General features: G+C 39.6%; 6 protein-coding genes across 6 annotated transcripts; 2 read left to right on the forward strand and 4 right to left on the reverse strand.

Annotated features, from left to right (window-relative positions):
- Positions 1-969: 969 nt before the first annotated feature.
- I206_103480 (serine/threonine-protein phosphatase PP1) lies at positions 970-2,496 on the reverse strand (the record flags this gene model as incomplete). The annotated part of the gene is made up of 9 exons (XM_019153288.1): positions 970-1,038; positions 1,095-1,151; positions 1,215-1,292; positions 1,360-1,511; positions 1,576-1,642; positions 1,712-1,821; positions 1,939-2,169; positions 2,243-2,374; positions 2,439-2,496. 9 exons carry the CDS (start codon positions 2,494-2,496, stop codon positions 970-972), a joined length of 954 nt encoding a protein of 317 aa, XP_019013449.1.
- A 1,584-nt stretch (positions 2,497-4,080) lies between these two features.
- Positions 4,081-5,092, reverse strand: I206_103481 (uncharacterized protein; the record flags this gene model as incomplete). Its single annotated transcript, XM_019153287.1, has 5 exons — positions 4,081-4,164; positions 4,238-4,366; positions 4,438-4,575; positions 4,666-4,785; positions 4,853-5,092. The coding sequence occupies 5 exons, from the start codon at positions 5,090-5,092 to the stop codon at positions 4,081-4,083; spliced, it is 711 nt and encodes a 236-aa protein (XP_019013448.1).
- A 1,002-nt stretch (positions 5,093-6,094) lies between these two features.
- On the forward strand, positions 6,095-8,234 carry I206_103482 (uncharacterized protein; the record flags this gene model as incomplete). Its single annotated transcript, XM_070202773.1, has 8 exons — positions 6,095-6,444; positions 6,522-6,686; positions 6,806-6,946; positions 7,012-7,220; positions 7,323-7,501; positions 7,584-7,762; positions 7,833-7,928; positions 8,024-8,234. The coding sequence occupies 8 exons, from the start codon at positions 6,095-6,097 to the stop codon at positions 8,232-8,234; spliced, it is 1,530 nt and encodes a 509-aa protein (XP_070058874.1).
- A 587-nt stretch (positions 8,235-8,821) lies between these two features.
- Positions 8,822-12,979, reverse strand: I206_103483 (uncharacterized protein; the record flags this gene model as incomplete). The annotated part of the gene is made up of 16 exons (XM_019153285.1): positions 8,822-8,943; positions 9,034-9,139; positions 9,240-9,359; positions 9,420-9,475; positions 9,540-9,750; positions 10,031-10,169; positions 10,272-10,378; positions 10,446-10,507; positions 10,562-10,627; positions 10,688-10,758; positions 10,817-10,995; positions 11,056-11,121; positions 11,200-11,305; positions 11,384-11,643; positions 11,740-12,742; positions 12,807-12,979. The coding sequence occupies 16 exons, from the start codon at positions 12,977-12,979 to the stop codon at positions 8,822-8,824; spliced, it is 2,847 nt and encodes a 948-aa protein (XP_019013446.1).
- Positions 12,980-13,559: 580 nt separating this feature from the next.
- I206_103484 (uncharacterized protein) lies at positions 13,560-15,094 on the forward strand (the record flags this gene model as incomplete). Its single annotated transcript, XM_070202774.1, has 10 exons — positions 13,560-13,584; positions 13,662-13,721; positions 13,782-13,892; positions 13,957-14,063; positions 14,121-14,141; positions 14,204-14,301; positions 14,357-14,488; positions 14,552-14,604; positions 14,665-14,766; positions 14,826-15,094. The coding sequence occupies 10 exons, from the start codon at positions 13,560-13,562 to the stop codon at positions 15,092-15,094; spliced, it is 978 nt and encodes a 325-aa protein (XP_070058875.1).
- Positions 15,095-16,150: 1,056 nt separating this feature from the next.
- I206_103485 (uncharacterized protein) lies at positions 16,151-18,499 on the reverse strand (the record flags this gene model as incomplete). Its single annotated transcript, XM_019153283.1, has 8 exons — positions 16,151-16,556; positions 16,661-16,756; positions 16,829-17,007; positions 17,076-17,254; positions 17,337-17,545; positions 17,644-17,784; positions 17,861-18,025; positions 18,117-18,499. The coding sequence occupies 8 exons, from the start codon at positions 18,497-18,499 to the stop codon at positions 16,151-16,153; spliced, it is 1,758 nt and encodes a 585-aa protein (XP_019013444.1).
- Positions 18,500-19,085: the final 586 nt, after the last annotated feature.

Here is a 19,085-nt window from a genome sequence, read left to right on the forward strand (position 1 = left end):
ATTAGTTTACGGAAAAATAATACAAGTTAAAGGGTTTAAAGAATGAGTTGAAACCCTGCCGCGGCCGAAATCAGATCTCAATTAGGAGAGATTTAAGGGATCACACTACTGTATATCTGAACTCAATAACCGGAGTCAGAATTACCCAGTCAAATCAATATCAACAACTCATGCACACGTATCGGATTTCGTCTTGTTTTGAAGTTCATCTGATGGTCTTGATAATAGGATATGCGAAACCAGAAAAAGATGTAATACGTTAATTGTTAGAGAAGTGAAAAGGAGGAGGAAGATAAGAAAAGATGAAACATATAACATATTTACATGACCACGAACAGAACGGTTCTTTATAATTGAGAAAATGAATCACCTTAAACCTAGTATACCTCCTCCTCAACTAATATAACGAAGTGATCATTATATGTCTCATCTCAGCAGAAGGAATACACATTCTTTGGTTTTCTTTCTCCTTTTCCTTCATTCCATTCCCCCTTGTTCTGAGGATTATCTGTAGCTTGTCATTCGTCATTGATGTTGAGAGTGGAGAAAAATTGTGGTTTGCATTCATGTCATATCTATGGTTTCTTCCCTCCCTTTTGTTTACGTGGTGGTGTTACAGCAGCTATTTGAACAAAACTCGGGTCAGTATAACCAGTCCACAATTTGGGTTTGTGTATAAGGTGAGAGTGGGATCGAGAAGACATGACAATCAGTGAGTAAGGACTCTACCACGCGAACGCTCCTTCCTAGGAAGGGGTCCTCTGTACAATAGTTCCCGCAAACAACTACACAAGCGAAAATAAATAGGTAAAAATATGGAATTGATTGTGAATCAAGTTGCCGTGATGAGATGAACGGGTAAAAGTTGGGTAAAAACAGGAAGAGGTGTAGGATGCAGTAATTTAAACGGACTCAAGAAAGTATGAAATCTCGTTCAATTCAGGTTCAAGATGTTTGTGTTAAAGGAGATCACTGACGCCGTCCGCTGGCACCGTATCCCCCATATTTCGGAGCCTTCTTTTCGGCTGGTTTGAGGATCTAAAGTATACAGTCAGCAAGATGTTGTGCAATCATGGGAATAAACAATCGCTCACTTGGAAGGAACAGAGTAGAGTGTCATCCACGGACATCATCGCACCAGCATTGTCGAACTATTGCAATGATTGAGATTAGCCTGTAAACATATCTATCTCAAAGTGCAGCAGGTCACCCACCTCTCCACAGTAATTAGGCGCTGAGAACAGGGTAACCAATTGACGTTTTGCGAAGAACTCGTATCCATCCTCCACAACCTATGTAAAGGTCATTCGTCAGTCAATCAATAACGATATTGGACGAGCAGACAGAAGAGTAACCCACTTGATGTGCTCGACAGATCAAATCCATATCGTGTTTCTGCAGGAATCGCGATACTACATCCGGACCAAAAGTGAAAGATACACCTCGATCATTCTCACTCCAACCAGTGATATCCTTATCGGGATCAGACCAAAGGAGATCACACAGGAGACCTTTGGTGCCAATCGTATCAGCCGTCTATTCACATACAACGTCAGTGAGATTTTGCCAACTTACCTGTATCAGGTACATCCGTTGGTCTCATTACTCTTCGGATTTGTTCCATGCTTTGCAGATCAGGACTCTGTTATAGGGAGAGAATGTATTAGCGAGGTACTGCTTGTTGGAATGATGTGATCTGAAGCCCACTTACCAATCCACCGTGCATTGTGAAGATCTTCTCATCGATGATAGCAGCAATCGGCAAACAGTTGAAACAATCGGTAAAAGTTTTCCACAATTTAATGTTATAACGTCGTTTACCTGATTGGATTATATGTGTCAGTATGATGCATCAAACCTAATGGATTCCTTTCTACCTCTCGCCTTCTGCGCTAAGCGTTAAAATATGAAGGCTAGGAATAACTGAATTTTACTCACATTCATCGTAGAACCCATAAATTCTATTGATACTGGCACATTCGTGATTACCTCTCAGGATGAAGAAGTTTTCTGGGTATTTAATCTTGTATGCAAGGAGTAAACAAATGGTTTCGAGAGATTGTTTACCTCTGTCCACGTAGTCTCCTAAGAACAAGTAATTTGCTTCGGGAGGGAAACCACCATATTCAAACAATCTCAGCAAGTCGTAGTATTGCCCATGGATATCACCTATAAAAAGTAATAAGAGCAAGATTAGTGGTGCCCTCCTCGACATGACGGGCCTAGCTAAAGAGAAGCTCACCGCATATTTTTATAGGTGCTTCCAATTCAAGTAAGATAGGTTGACTGATGAAGATTTCCCTTGCTTTTGTACAGAGGTATTTAATCTCGTATTCTGCTAATTGAACAGCTTTACCAGGTCTGTTTCCTCGCACTGGATGATGAAGAAACGTGAGCACAATTTTCGCTTTATGATATAAGGGTCAAGCAAGACTTACCCTCTAATAATCGATCAATGACAGAGTCCAAGTCGATTTCATTTTGTTGCTCGCCCATTTTGATGCTTTATAGAGTGATGAGCCGAGGGGGAGGGAAGGTTCTGGACAAGCCGACGGTATTGGGTATCTGCGGTTGCAAGTCGATGGACGGTCAATATCAGCTTTACTATTATGGTACATATCGATAATCCGAATTTAGGAATCGGAATTGTCGGAATATCCAAAAAAAGGATAGCATCCCCGATGACCCATGAAGGATCTCGCCAGTCTCAAAACAAATTGCGCAGAGGGGTAGGGGGCATAAGGCTCTTCTTCTAAATGAGTATGATTCAAACAAGAACTCACAATTCCTTTGAATACTGTTAAAACTTGAAACTATATCTCTATATTATATTCTTGTTCTTTTCCGTCCTGTGTATTCCGATACTAATATCGAATGGGGAAGCGTGTTGATGGAAAGAAGAACAGGATAGCGTGTTTTGTATAAGACGGATTTGATGGATTCTAACTAAATGAATGTTTCAAGGAGATGGAACGAATGTCGACGTCGGCGGAATTGTACGTCTTAGATCCTTCAATTTCACCTGTTCGGCAATCATGTAACGTCAGCATCATCAGCATCACCAGCATCGTTCCCGCTTTATCACAGTATCTTTGTATCCCAATCATTCCCTCACGTTCATCAATCCTTCCAACCAAGACACCAACGACATCGTGACTTACCTTCACTAGTAAGCCTTTTACTCTTATACTATATTTACTACTTCTTTTCTTGATTAATCACTTGAACGTGATGATGTATACGATTCAATATAGATGACTGGAATAATCAATGAAGGATAAATGATGAGATAGATAGATGTAAATGACACGCGGTGGATGATATGTGTGTTGTATCTCTCTATGTGTGTTGAAGAACTGCATCTGCATTCAAATTAGTTTAACTCAAGGTGGTGGTGCATTTCTCAAAAGTGGCACTATACAAGGTGGCGGAACTAAATATTTAATGGGGGTTTTAATTATATAACGCCGTATATTCCCGTTCACTGGCGCGTCATCCTTAATTAAAAGCAACACAAGAATAAACAAAGACCATACTAATAATTGAGCTCAGCTTGAACTCGCATTTGCTTGCTTTCAAATCATCGCATGCCATATAAAAACAATAGATGAAATCCAATTTCCGTCGCGCCTGATGCCCAAATGCCTGTGTATGGATGATACAGAATTTTGGGGGATGAGATCGAGTATGAGGTCATTTAATTGCGGTCTATGGAATACACAAATCTGACGAAGTCATGCGCGGTGCACCGCCTCTACCTAGTTTCTCATATGCCGCGCAACTGACTTTATCATTTACGATTTGACATGGAACACGGGATATCTATGAAGAAATCTACCTGATGAGAATGAAATGTACCCAATATCAAAGAGACAGAAAGAGGTTTTGAAAAGCAGGATGAGATTGTATCGTGCACAAAGCAGAAACGCTGTGCAATCTCTCATGCCAGGCAGATAGTTTCATCTCTTATTCATTTCAGCAAATCTATAAACAACTCTTCTCCTCGATTTCAATTCTGCTAGCTAGTTTGTACAACTTGACTATATGTAATTTAGAAAATTGTCATCTTATTTGAACAGATTAAAGAGGAACAGGGGGGATATGAGGTACAGTGTTAGTGGTAGTTTGTACAGGGTGAGCCGAAGGAGTAGTGTTATTGTCGACCTAGATTATATCTCCCAGTCAGTCTCAATTTTATCTAGAGGTCGTGAAAATGTTGGCGGTCATGAACACTTACATCGTTGATGGCTTTCTCAATCCTCTCTCCTACTTTGTGAGCAGCATTGGTGACTTGAGTGATGATTCCGGGGTGGGTCGGGGAAGCAGTCTTCTCCTCGATAGTATGAGTGATTTGGGTGAATGTCGACTAAACGAAAAACACTTCAGCTCTGACTAGCAATTTGGTCACTCAAATAGCTGGCCCGAAGCTTTACTCACTTGAACAGCACTTAAACCTTGTTCGAAGATACCCTTAGCTTTCTCGGACGCGTCAGAAGCGGTAATAGAAGCATTGTCAAGGGTTCGTTCAGCTGTGTTGTCCGAAGTAGGAGCAGCGGTGGTGGTCGGAGCGTTACCCTATGAGATCAGAATGGGATAAAGTCAGATCAACCTTATCTTCTCGAGCAAGATGCAAACGAGCTTTGGACTAGCTCCCAATGGTCTAACAGAGATATGACTTATCTCAATCTTGTCCATGAGTTCTTGGGCTTTAGCCTCGAGCTTATCTGTGTAAGGCTTTGTAGCTTCTTGAGCTTTGTGTACATAAGGTTCGACTTTATCGAGGTACTATTTGACATAAGATATTAGCCCTTCAATTCGACCTTCATGCTTCGAGATGAGATACTTTACTCACTGGTTTAGCTAAAGCTTGAGCTTTATCCAAAATACTAGGTTCAGCAATTGGATCTAAAGCTTTTGCTGGCTCAGCAGCAATAGCTTCAGCAGGAGTAACCGGTTTAGGTAATGTTTCTCCTCCCAAAACAGGTGCCCCAGGAACTTCAGTTGGTGGGGCAGTTGTTGAAGTGGATGGTATAGAAGGTTGAGCAACAGCTGATGAACCTGGTACGTGAGGTGCTGGAATATCTACTGACATGTTGATTATGATTTATACACTGTAAGTAATTGCAAATGGGAAAATGATAAACAATTATAGTAGGATTGAAAAGATCTACATTTATTCTTTTTTTCCTTTTCTCATGAAGAGAAGCTGCTGTTGCTCAACCGGATGTTATCATCCGAAAGACACCCGTTATGGATTGAATTAATGAATATAATAATGATAAGTGGCGCAAAATTACGTCATGACGTCATTTTCACTCATTTGACGCGCAGTACCAAATGTTTTTAAAGTGTTTTTAGTGCTTCATGGAACCCTTAAATTGATATTACGGGGTAGATCAGATACGAGTAGCGTGTTTTCGTTCGGTCGTATAGCGAGTGAGCTTGTAAAGAGAGTGCCTGATGATGGGTGAAGGATGAGCGCTCATGTGGAGTAGAATGAACCACTTAATGATCACGGTCAATATGCTTCCGACCATGACATGCAATGGTATATTATATCAGATGATCCGCGGTTGAGGAAAAACAGAGATCAAACTCATCACTGACATACTTACATGTGATTTTGAGGAAAACTCATATCAACATTAGCATGTAAGATCATTCATTCATACACAGTTCAGTTGAATCTCCTAGAATTACCATCAAGGGTATATCGAGGGAGATACAGATCGAGGGTCACACACTAGTTGACCATCTCTCACAGGAAAGAAAATTATCTTAAACTTCCTTTCATCGAGAGAATGGAAGGAGAAGTTAGCAATATACTGTTTACTGAGAATTACCGGCATTTCTTTTCTTATCTGAAATTATAAACTGACATCATAAGAAAGTAGAAAATCGTTTAGAGGATCCTTTATTCAAAGAGGATGATTCGAGATATACCTTCTTTATATCTGACTCAAAAATTACATTTCAGTCTGAGGTATAACTCAGCCAAGCTTATTTTACCATTTCACCAACAGCGAGAAGATAGCCTTAATTTCAACTCCAAGATACAGTTCATTATAGTCTTTCTTAAATGAATGCCGAGAACATGAAAGTACAGGACACATTATCCAACGATCACGTTGCTGTAAACTTAAGTACGACAAATGGTCCCGATGATCATAATGACATCGACGTGGATGTCTTGCCACCCATTCTAGGCGATAATTCGGTTGAACTAAGTAGAGGCAATCCAACTGAAAAGGACACGTCTATTGAGGCATCTTTGACACTTACAAGGCAAATATTGATCACAATAACCGTAACTTTTACTACAATTTTAACTTCAAGTAATTCACAAATACTAAATATTGCTTTACCCACAATTCAAGATGAACTTAAAATATCAGAAGAGAATCTACAATGGATAATATCTTCTTATAATCTTTCAAGCGGTTGGTAAGTAGATTTTTGCAACTCAAATCTCATCATTGACACAAGATGGAGGAAGGTTAATTATCTGATGATTTTGATAGTTTACTTCTACTTAGTGGTCGAATAGCGGATATTTACGGAAGGAAAATCATTTTATTGATTGGTACGGTAATATTCACGATTTTCACCTTAGCTGGAGGTTTTATGCAAAATGGAAAAGGTTTAATCGTTAGTAGAGCATTAGCAGGTTGTGGTGTAGCAATGTCGTGAGTTTCGACGACAACCATCACTCGTTGTTCTCTGGTCACATCTTTACGTCGTCATGATTGGAAATTCGTGAGACTCACAATATAAGGATGTTGATCATAACAATGATACGAAATAGGACTTCAAGTACTACTGGGATAATAGCAGACATTTTCGCAGGCAAAGCAAGATCAAGAGTATTCACATGTTTTTCAGCTGGTTTCGCGCTTGGTGGGATTTTAGGATTGATAATTGGTGGAATATTTGTTTCTTACGTCAAGTGAGTTGAAGGAATACTATAATATTCGGTATTGTACTTCTTGAGCTGAACAGAATTATGGGAAGGCATACTTGGAGATCTGCTTTATTTTTCGTTACTGGAATAGGAATACTCAGTATCGTTTCAATTATCATTGTTATACCTTCTGATGGATCCCACACCAATGAGAAGAATGTGGATTGGCCAGGAGCAGCTATTATTACTATTGGACTGGTTTTGTTTTTATTTGCGATTAGTGATGCTCAGAGTGCTTCAAATGGTTGGGCAACAAGCTGTAAGTTGCACGGCCTCTCTCGGCTTCACGATGCGTCGAGCAACTTTTCCCTTAGCATGGTGGTCGTCAAAAAGATGCTGATCACTTGTACGATTGAACCAGACATCATCGCTCTACTGATTGTCGGGATTTTGTTTATTGCCACTTTCTTCTTTTGGGAATATTATGTAACTACTAAAACAAATCATTTACCTTTAATGAGGTTAGGTCTTTGGACTAGAGCCAAAGGTAAATTAGCTGCATTGTACTTTACAACATTTATAGCAAGTATGGGATTTATTGTAAGTTAAAAAAAGAACAAAACCTTCACTCCCATAATTTTCAGAACTGAGATAAATTAATGAGGTGTTTTACCTTACTTAGCCAGCTTTATATAATGCTACTTTATTTTTTCAAGAAATTCAAAATGTAGGATCAGTTGGAACAATGCTTAGATTTTTACCAATTGAAATTTCAGGTATTATAGCTTCAATCTTAATAACTTTACTTATTCATCGTATACCTTCTCATTTGTTATTAATTTTTGCTTTATTGGCTTGTGGGTGAGTTTTTTTAAATTTACCATATTATTCAATTTCAATTTCCTCCGTTAAGATATATCATTTTTTCAAGATTTGGAAATTTATGTTTCGCTTTATCAAAACAAAATACGAATTATTGGAAATTACCTTTTCATGGAATGTGGTTAATTGTCTTTGGAGCGGATTTGTAAGTATTTGTTGTTTTTCCTATGATCATAATGAAAATATCTTTTTTTTTCTTTTTGTTTTTGGAAACTTTATCAGTGATTAAAAACCTTATAGTTTTTTACCTACAGGTTTAATATTAGTATCATCTTATTCACTTTCAGATGAATATAGCGTAGCAAGTGGTTTATTCTCAACTATTCAAAGATTAGGATCTTCAATTGGATTATCTTTAACTTTTATCATTTTCAATTCGCAATATAAGAAACATAATAAAGTTATTGATAATAAAGAAGCTTATTTAAAAGGATTACAAGCTTCTTTTTAGCTTAGTGCAGCTGGATGTTGGACTGGAGTTTTAGTAGCTTTCTTTGCTTTAAGAGGTTTAGATGTTTTTGCTAATGACAAAGATGAGAATTCAAAGTTTGAAAACAAATCTAGTGAACATTATGAAAGTCAGATTAATGGTAGAGATCGCGCTGTGGATCGTTCGGAGAATGAAGACATCGGAGAAGCGAGTAAGAAAGCGAAACAAACAAAAGGTATAGTATAATCTCCAAGTACACATTTCTCCCTTGTATATTTCGATTCATTGCCATGATTCTTAAAATATTGGTAGAGCACACATGTTAAGCCTGAAATGATTCTGTGAACCACTTTTTAGTACATATTGCAATGCATAAGAACGGCCGTACTAGTTCGACCTTATATTATAAATCTACGAAAGCCCATATGCAAGTAGTGATCGGCATCTCCATTGTCCTACCGCCCACAACCTGTGCAAATAGTTCACCGCGGTGGTACTTATTCCCATATGTATCATCCGCTGATCATTCCCTTACAAGATGTCCAATATTCAAGCGAGGGATGAACCGGAAGATACCGCTGATGCCTTTATCTTTAATGATCATCCAGTTACTTCTTCTCATTCTCCTTGACGCCAGCCAAAGCTGCGTGGGTTTTCAGCAATAAAGCACCCTCCAAAGAATATTTCCCGCTAGCTTTCGCCATATATGGATTGTGGTCTGGTAATTTACCTGTAGAAGCATATGAGATCAGTGAAACGGCCAAGTCTACCTGCTCGCCAGGCGAAAGTATATATGCATCGATGAAAATTCTCGGCTTACCTGCCATGACAACCTCTAAATGATATTTGGCTTGCTCATAGTCCCCTCTTCTAGCGTACAGTCTACCGAGCTCGTAGTAACAATGGAAGAGTATATAGTGGTCAAACTGCGTGGAAGGAACGATCAATCAGCTGTCTGCACTGAGGTCGGGACCAGCGGCACGTGAACATATTTCGGGTCGAGATTATGATTAGTATTAAACTTACCTCAACATCCGGCCCGTGCCGTATAACGGCTTGAAGATCTTTCTCCGCGCCTTTGTCTAAATCATCATCTGCTGGATCCGACGGTGACTTCTCCAGAGCTTCAGGGGCTGCATCCTTAGGCTGCGTGATCCGTATGTCAGCTCGGGCATGTGCATATACATTGTGAAGAGCCAATCTTACCTGATATCTCGATATGAATTGACACATTCCCCTGAGGAAGTGGCCAAGGCAATAGTCTGAGACATCCAACATCCGTCAGCGTTCAGTCAACCTAGATCAGCGCGACAGTTGTAGTCTCACCATCCCAGTATTCGTGGCCATTCCCATAGTTTGCCGGCTCAACTTCATCAAGACCCTTCAAAGCCTTATTGATTCTAGGTAACCATTCACCTAAAAGACTGCGCCTAGGAGTGCTTGACAGTGACCCGAATACATATGCTAATTCCATAGCAGGCAGGAATAATTTGTTGTGTTGCGAGTGGAATTTGCGTGCTTTTCGCGAGACCAATTTCTGAACAAAAGTATAGTAAGTATGTGTATCTCTTGATGTAATCAATGTTGGGCAGAGGCAATCAACAGCAGTACAGATGCACTGGCTCAGGAATGCTTGGAACCGGCATCGTGAGTCAGAAGGATCAAGGGGTAGGAAGGTAGAACGAGCAAATGAAGCTGATGACAGGTAGCGGCGGAAGAAATAGGCAAAGGCGGAGACCAGAGCAAGGGTTGCCGAATACAATTCGAAGATCTGGGACGAAACACATAGTGGTGCGTGAACGAGAGTTGTCACTCACCTCTATAGGTAATGATTTACCGGCTATCTTCTTTGTTAATTTCGGTATTTGTTGCATATACTTCTCAGCTTCTTTCAATTTGGTAGCAATATCGCCGCCCTCCTCTTGAGCAAGTTGAACAAGACTTGCAGCCGCAGCGCTGATTAGGAGGGTCAGCAATGGGCACTTTGAGTGTCTTTGCAGGTATGACAGAGGATAAACCGCTGGAAATGATCTAAATTCTACCGGAGCTGTCACTTACTAGGTATATGTTGCTCTACTCCAATTGGATTCCTCCTTTAATATGCTGAAACAATCTAATGCTCCCTTCCAATTAGACAACATCATGAAATTGCAAGCGTAATCCCACTGATCAACCGTGAAACATATCGTCAGCGGCTGTTACGTTCGTTGACGAAATGACCGGGAAACATACGAGACACATGTGTTGTAGCTGTATATACTCCAAATTGGAATCTAAAGCTTTCTGCAACGATCCTATCATACCAAGATGAGTTACGTATCCTTTAGGAAGTATCAGCAGGCACTCACGATTGGCATTTTCGGGCTGGCATTGAGCCGTATATAATCTAGCTTGGAAGTACAGGAAGAATACACCTGTAATAGTCATCACTCATTAGCTTGGAGAGACCTGATACTTCTCACTAGCTGACACACCATCTGGATACCGCCTTAGATTGTAAGCTAAGATGTTCTTAGCCATTGGTACATCAATACCGGTCACTGGCCTATTTGTGCGTGATCTGAATTAGTAGCATTTTTGCAGATCCGGGTTCGCAGACTTACATAAGGGTTGAGATCACCAAATGGAAAGTCAAGAGAATCAGATCGCAAACCGGTCTTCTCAGGCCCTCATTATTCTCATCAAAATCCGGTTTCTCCACTCCACGATGCCATCCACCGGCAGAATAAAGGGTCAACAAAGCCTGTTCCTTGTCACCTCCGTATCCAAGCAAGGAAGCGATCTATTCGGCAAGGAGACTGTCATCAGCTTATTTGAACCTTCCGATGCAGCTTGTACTCACCTTCATAACCTTGGCAGGCAATAAGGAGAGCATTAAAGAACTTGTTCCTGCCCCCAAAACCACACCCTATGATGATACGACATGATGTTGTTAGCCAGCTGAAACACGCGCAAACATGTTTTCCAAGGGCGATATAGCACATACGGATCTGAAATCAGTATCGATACTGTCGTCATAACTATTTTTGTCCGCCTCTTCGAGATATTGTTGTAAGATATGGTATATTCCATGTGCGGCTCGCATGTTCAGCCTGCATAAGCATACAGTTTCAGATCCTCTTGACTATCAATAATCAAAGGCACCTTCGGGGAGATGCAGACCAACTTACGCTTCTCTTATCAAACCTAACCAGTCTCCGCCACTGACGATGGCTAACAAAGCCTTCATCAAACTGGTCTCAGCGTACACCAGTTCCGCATGCCTCTCTAAGGGTGTCATTGACTTGACTCTCGCTACTCCTGCCCCAGCTTTAACAAATCTTGATACTAACGAATCTGTCGGTCTACGTAATGCCGATGCGGTGACTGATGTGGCCTTACATATCTCAAGAGCGTTTGTCAAGTCGATCGAATCGAAAGTCATCATGCCCTATTCAACCCGAGAATGCCCATCAGCTCGGTTGATCCCTCACAGGAAGGTACCTTGGCACGAGTCCCAATCTTTACGATGACTGGCGAGACTCACCTTTAAGGCCTCAATGATCCCTTGAGCAGACTGAATATACAGATGCTGACCTTGATCTTCTTTCTTTTCTAGATAATCCTCTGCTTCTCGCATATGACTTGTCAAGAATAGACTGAGTGCCTCTCGAGTGATATCTATATCAGACGCCAAAACGTTTTCTTGATCTACAGCCAAAGCTCCAGCTTTCGTAGCATGGATTTGGCCTTTTCGGCTGACCTTTGTTTCCTGGACAGAGGGAATCGATCGCTTGATTGTCGATGGCCCTGTACCTGCTACGTCCTTCTCTTGAGATACAATTGTTCCCTTCTCGACTGTCTTAGCATCCGCTAGCGACTGACCTTGAGTTGCTGATCCATTCTGTGTTCCGTTACTGGTAGAGATAGCAGCTGCTGCTGTCGAGCTTGACGATGATACGGTGTTTGGAAGGGGTTGCGCAACGTTTTTCCTGGCCTCTTCCTCTTCTTCATCCCCTTCTTCGACCTCACTGAGACCTTCTGAAGGAGTCAAGAAAGCTTCCTCATCTTCACTGTCTGAGTCCGGTTCTAACCCAACTTTCTCCAGATCCCACTGCGAATACAAACTCGTCCTTCGATTTCTTTTCTCTGTCGGGGTGGATTCGACTCCATTTCTGGAAGAAGTAAGATTGAACCCCGCTGCACTGACAGGCTGAATAGGTGGACCAGCAGTTGTTTTGAGAGAAGTCGTGGGTGAATTACCTGATTCAGGGGAAGTCGACAACGGAATTTCGTCCGTTCCTAACCTTAGATTCTTCATACCCTCTTTCACGTCTGATGGAGGTGCGCCTTTCCCGTTCAACTGTTGTTTAGGTATTCCTGTGCTAACTGAACTTGTTGGGGTCGACGCGCCTGAATTTGACGTCGAGACATTGAGGGTGGATGAAGGTCGAGAAGACGTATTAGGTGACGATTCTCGGTCCCGATCAGATGCCATAGATGAAAGCGAGGTGGAAGATGAGAAGAGGGATGACAATCGTTTCCTGGTACTACCGGCCAGTAGATTGATTTAGCGCTATAGCAGAATTGTAGATGCTATGAGAAGGTACCCACCTATGCTTCTTCTTCATTTTACCATTCTCTGCATTTTCATTGATCGTACTTGCCTCACTCACACTCCTAGACTTTGGTGGACGATCAGCTCGCGTAGAAGGTCCTCGAGGAGAAGCCTCGTCGTTCAACCCTTTCTTTCTTGACAAAGATGCTTTACGCAAGAAGCCAGACATGTTGATCAGGATGATGTAAATCGATGGGGATGCCAAATTGCGGAGGCAGTGTTCGATATGACTGCGTTCGTGATCGTCTCGTTGTTGGTCGTGATGCTATCCAGAACCAAATGTAGCGATCGAAGATGTTGAAGAAGATCTAAAAATGGTGTTTCGACAGATTAGCAGGTGGGATATAAGCCAAGGTTGAGAGATGACGATGTTAAGCAAAAGAAGTATGTATTCTTAGTATTCTTACGTTAACCTAGATTCAGTGTTGTTCTTATTTCATGGCCGAACTGCCCCCAGCGAGATGACGCTGCTCGTCCGTGCGCATCAACAACACTTTCTCGGCCAAATAAAACATTATTGCAATCGGATAATATCGTGAGATACACGTGAGAAGCTGAACCACCGTGGAAAAGATGTATATATGAATCACGGCATCTACCGGCGGATAAGATCTCAGTGCGGGGTATGTTGGCTCGATCGTGAAAGTCACCAGGAAACAACAATATTTTATGAGCAGGTCATCAGCCATTCGTCGATAAATTGACATTCTCGTCTACTCTTGCTTACTCAAGACACAATCTAGTCCAAAATGAAGAAAACGGTAGTAATCACAGGTGTGTAATTAGCCAGGCAACTCTTCTTTTTACAAAACGGCTAGCTGATCTCGCCAAATATCCATGTGCTTGAACAGGCGCATCAGGTCTACTTGGTCGAGCTGTCGTTCGTCATTTCCAAGACTCAGGAGATGAAGGTGGGTCAGCTCAATAGTACGCCACTATTTCGAATCAGTCAATCGCTCACCAATAGCTAGTGATCAAGCTTGCAAACAGCCGAGCTAAGAAAGATGCTACTTATACTAAACTTGACCTCATGGACAGAGAGGCCGTCAACGGGTTCTTCCAAACTCATTCCAAGATAGATGGTAAGTCTAGATTACTTCTTTGTGAAGAAGCCAATTTCAAAGAGCTGACTTACCATCCCTGTAGTTGTTGTGCATTGTCAGTCAGCTATCGGAGTCGCGGTATCACATTTTCACAAGCTGATACAAAATACTGCAGGTGCGGCGGAACGACGACCAGATGTGGCTGAAGCTGTGAGTGAAGATTCTTGAATTTTAAAGGCAGACCGTAAGCTGATTGTCGTGATACAGGATCCCGAGAAGGCAGCTAAGGTTAGTAGAATCGCCTGGAACACTCTCCCCTACTAGATTCACCAATTGACAGTGCTGGTCAGATAAACGCAGAAGTCCCAGCACATTTAGCAGCTTTGGCAAATCAACGCAAATTTGTTCTCATATACATTTCCACCGATTATGTGTTCAATGGCAGGAGGTAAGCTGAGATTGTGGGTAGAAATATGACATAAAGCTCATCGACCTCAATTCAGCCCGCCTTATGAGGTAGACGATCAGCCCGATCCTTTGCAGATGTACGGTCGACAGAAACTCGACGGTGAAAAGGCTGTCCTAGCTGAGAGGCAGAAAGGAGCAAGTGTGACAGTTTTGAGAGTTCCTATCCTGTGAGTGGGGTGTGACAAATAACTAGGGAATGGGTATCCTATGCTAATCATTCGACTCCGTAGATACGGTGATACGGAATACAACGCTGAATCAGCAGTCAACATATTGAGAGATGGTGAGCTGAACCGCTCAACTCATGGTATCGTAGTGAAACATAGCTGATGTAGTCAATTAGTCGTTGAGGATCAATCGGGAAAACAATATAAGATGGACGCTTATCAAGTCAGATTTCCTACTAATGTACAAGATGTAGGAAGGGTATTATATGACTTATCTCGTCAGTACCATTTTTGCAATTCAATCTCATATATGACTTATACATAACATTATCTGTAGATCTTGATAAACCCCTACCTGCAATTTTACATTACGCTACTCCTTCTCCAGCTTTGACAAAATACGATATGACAGTTATAATTGCTAAACATCTAAACCTGCCTATCGATCATATAATCAAAGATACCAACAAACCTGGTCCTGACGCTACTCCAAGGCCTGAAAATACACAATTATCAACCAAAGCATTAAAAGAAGTAGGCGTGGATGTAGGAGAGCAAAGGAGCTTTGATGAGTGGTGGAAAGATTATATCGGTGAGAGCAAATAGGGAGCCTGGATACGATGAAAAAGCAATGGAACGTACCGATTGCTCAGTAGGATGCATCAATGTACACCAGGTTCATCAGGATCAACGTAAGGAGGTGGATTTGGGGGTGGGAGACCATGGCCTGGTCTGTGAGGTGGTAATTGCATTTCGAACGTATTCTTTTTTTATCTGTGATCTGCAAGAAAAAAGTGTAAGGTGTTTTGTCGTCAATCGATGTGGTGTCTGGCTAGTACGTTATCGTGATTTATTGTGATTTATTGGAACTAAGTGATGATCGATTTACATCATATCGTATCATTGTCTTGCCTTCTTCTTGTATACTTGGTATTTATATGTGCATGTTGAAGACAAAGGCCTTTTCGTTTCGAGTCGAAATTTCAAAACTTTGGAGCTCGATTACAAAGGTTGGAATATGTCAAAAGAGCTTTGTATACCTAACGTCATTGACTATTCGTTTGAGAACGAAGACCTTCAAATGAAAGGAAGGAGCATGACGACTAGATTATCGTATTATACGTTGGGATTCTACATAAGCTCACATGATTATCCAAATATAAGTTTCAACCATACGATAATTATTAATAATTGAGCATCATCAAAACCACTAATAATAACCCCATTCAAGCACAACTAATCACACTATATTAATCTCCTTAACACTTTGACCGGATTGACAGAAGAACACTATGGGATTAGAACCAGAACAATCACCACCTTTTGTTGAACCTACAATACCATCTATTCCTAGACCTGTACCTGGTGATCTACCCAATAAGCCGTGTTAATGGAAAAGCTGCAAAATTCGGTCAGATATGCAGTCGCTCCAGTAAAAGGAAATGTTATTTCAGAATACTGAATATAGGGTAGTAGCTAACACTTAGACTCCTTGTAAGGTGGAAAGGGGAAATTCTAATAAATATATACGATACTATCTCGAAGAACGAATCGAGGTGAATGAGAATGTATAAATGTAATTTCATTTCCATTTGACAGTATAATCAATATCGTACATACATTTCCAGATAAATATTCTAAAAAAATGACAGAGTAGATATATCAAACTTGATTTCTATTATTTTCATCAATTCTCTCTTCTAATACAAGATTTTCATTCTCTATTCTCGCCTTATTAAGATTTATTTGTGCTTCCTCTTTCCCATCATTTTGTTTAATATTACCTAATATACCTAATCCATTTAAAGCTAATAAACCAACTAAAAGTCCTAACCAAGCAAAAGAAGCACTTAACCAAAAAGCAGCTTTTAAACCTTTTAAATAACTTTCATTTTCATTTTCATTTTTTTTTAAAGATTTATTTTTAACATTTTCAAAAATTACTGATGTAATTGCTAAACCCATTGATCCACCTAAACGTAATAAAGTTTGAAAAAGTGCTCCAGCTACAGAATGTTCATCTGGTAATGATAATAATGAAACGAAAATTAAACCAGGTGCGAATACACTTTATTATTCCAAGAAATTCATTTATTAGTAATTTATTTGAGTTATAATCAAAGCTCGAAGGAAATGATGAGTAAATGTATGTTAGAATCGAGCGAAACTTACAAATCTGCTCCTGCTGATGATAACCACATTCCATGGAATGGTAATGCCCAATAACTTGTATTTTTTTCTGATAATGCGAAACACATATTTCCGAGACTAAAAACAAGATATGAATATTGATTAGTTATTGAACTCATTGATATAAATTGATAGGACTGGATCATTTACCCAACCGATAATAGACCACAGCAAACAATCCATTGTGCAGGTATACGATGAATCAAAAGTCCAACAAGGACATTACAAATTAAACCCCCAATTTCAGTAGGGAGAAATCTTAACATTGCTCCAATGGGTCCTGTCAATTGAACTTCCTGGAAGAAAAGAGTACCATAATACAGAATTGACTGGAAAATTCAAATTATTTTATCAGCTTATGTAAAATAACTCTCACAAATAAAAATCGTGGACTTACAGAAAATGATAACCAAGCTGAGAAACCTATAAAGTAAACTGCTGATAATCTACCATTTGATCTTGTCCAAAGTTGTAGTCTCATTAAAGGTGGTTTATTACCTTTATCAATTACTCGTTTCTCCCATAAAAAGAATGCAACGAGTAAAAGTACACCTAAAATAATGAAAATGATAATATCTGGTAATTCATTAATTCATTCAATCAATCAATCATACTATCCTTGAATGTATATTTTCAAAAAAGGTTTATATAAACTCACAACTTGTTTTCCATCCATTTGGAGCACTTTGTCCTGCACTTATTACATATTGAATTAAAACTAAACCTGAAGTAACTAACATTGCACCTGGCCAATCTAAACTTTTATCTTTTGTATGAGAAGAATCCCATGGAATTACAAAATAAGCTGTTATTGTAGCAACGAAACCTAATCCTGATAAAAACCATAAAGCAGATCTCCAAGTATGTCTAAGAAAATTTCATAATTACAATTCAGTTTTTTTATGTTTTTCAACTCAACTTAACGGATACTCTCGTAATTACAACTTTTAATTTGATTGACTTACTTGACAAAAGATACGAAAATACCACCAATTATTAAACTTAATGCACCACCAACAGCAGCACCTGCACCATAACATGCAAAAGCAATTTGTCTTGCTCTTCCATTATATGTATGTGCAATTATTCCCGTTGCACTTGGCATTCTATTTTCAAGACAAAATGAAATTGATCAACCATTTTTAATTTTTCTGATGGAAATATCAAATTAATTGAACTTACGCCATTGCAGCTCCTAAACCAGTCATAGCTCTAGAAATTACTAAACCTACACCATCTTGCATAAATCCACCTAATAAACTCCAAAGTGCAAACCAACACATTCCAATTAATAAAAGTAATTTTCTCCCATAAATATCTGCTAATCTACCACTAATAAGTAAGAGACTATGATCAAATTTATTTGTCAATTATTCAAGTACATTCATAAAATGTTACGGTAGCTCCTAAATCCAGGATGTTGGGAAAAAATACTTACCATCCATTTGTAAGTTGATATCCACTACTTATCCATTGTAAATCGACATCCCTCATATTTAAATCTTTTTGAATAGTTGGTAATCCAATATTTAAAGCTTGACCTCCAGAAGCAGACATAAAAGTTAAAAACATTAAAGTAATTGCTATAACTATTTGTCTAACTTTAGATAATTTCGGAGCATCGGGTGAAGGGACATCATTTTCATTAATTGGTATAGGTAAAGATGATTTCGATACAGTTCCATCCGGAGGGATCTCAGCTGAAATATCCTCAGCTACATCTTGGTTAATTTCAGTTTGAACGTGAAAGTTTGTATATTCATTCTTGGTAAGGTTTGATATTGGTATATCATCGATATAGTCAGAAGAGCGAATACTCATCTGATGATCTATTAAGGTAGACTCTTTGTTTGAGATTATATATATATATATATCGATACTAGATGTTGATCGCCAAGTATGCTAATTTGATGTCAATATATCGGTAAATTAAAAATATTGGTCGGATTTAGCCGAAGATACTACTAAGGGGAAAGGATTTGATCTTCTTTGGAAAGTTATGAGAGGTGTAAGCCAAATCAAGACAACTTGATCTTGTGTTTAGTATAGCTGTAAGTGAGCTATTGAAATCTGTTCAATCTTGCGATGCGGGTTCTCGAAGAATATGCTCACATGTTTACTCGTCTAATCTTTGATTAAAATATATATATATTTAAACGCTTAAACTAGAATTTCATGCGCTTAAAAATAATTCGCCAATCATACAGGATCTCTCCCAATCAAGCAATTCGAGTTACTGGATCATGCGCCTACGGTTAATTCACTTACGATTTGGTAGACTAAATAGTATCGAACGACTTTCTTTATCTTAATTTCGAGTCAAATGCATACGATTGAACTGTGGTGAAACGTCATCTCCAGTAGAATGCATAAATTGTAAAATTATATCATGCAATCTAAATAAATG

This window comes from Kwoniella pini, chromosome 4 (genome assembly GCF_000512605.2).
Source record: "Kwoniella pini CBS 10737 chromosome 4, complete sequence".
Classification (NCBI taxonomy): Eukaryota; Fungi; Basidiomycota; class Tremellomycetes; order Tremellales; family Cryptococcaceae; genus Kwoniella; species Kwoniella pini.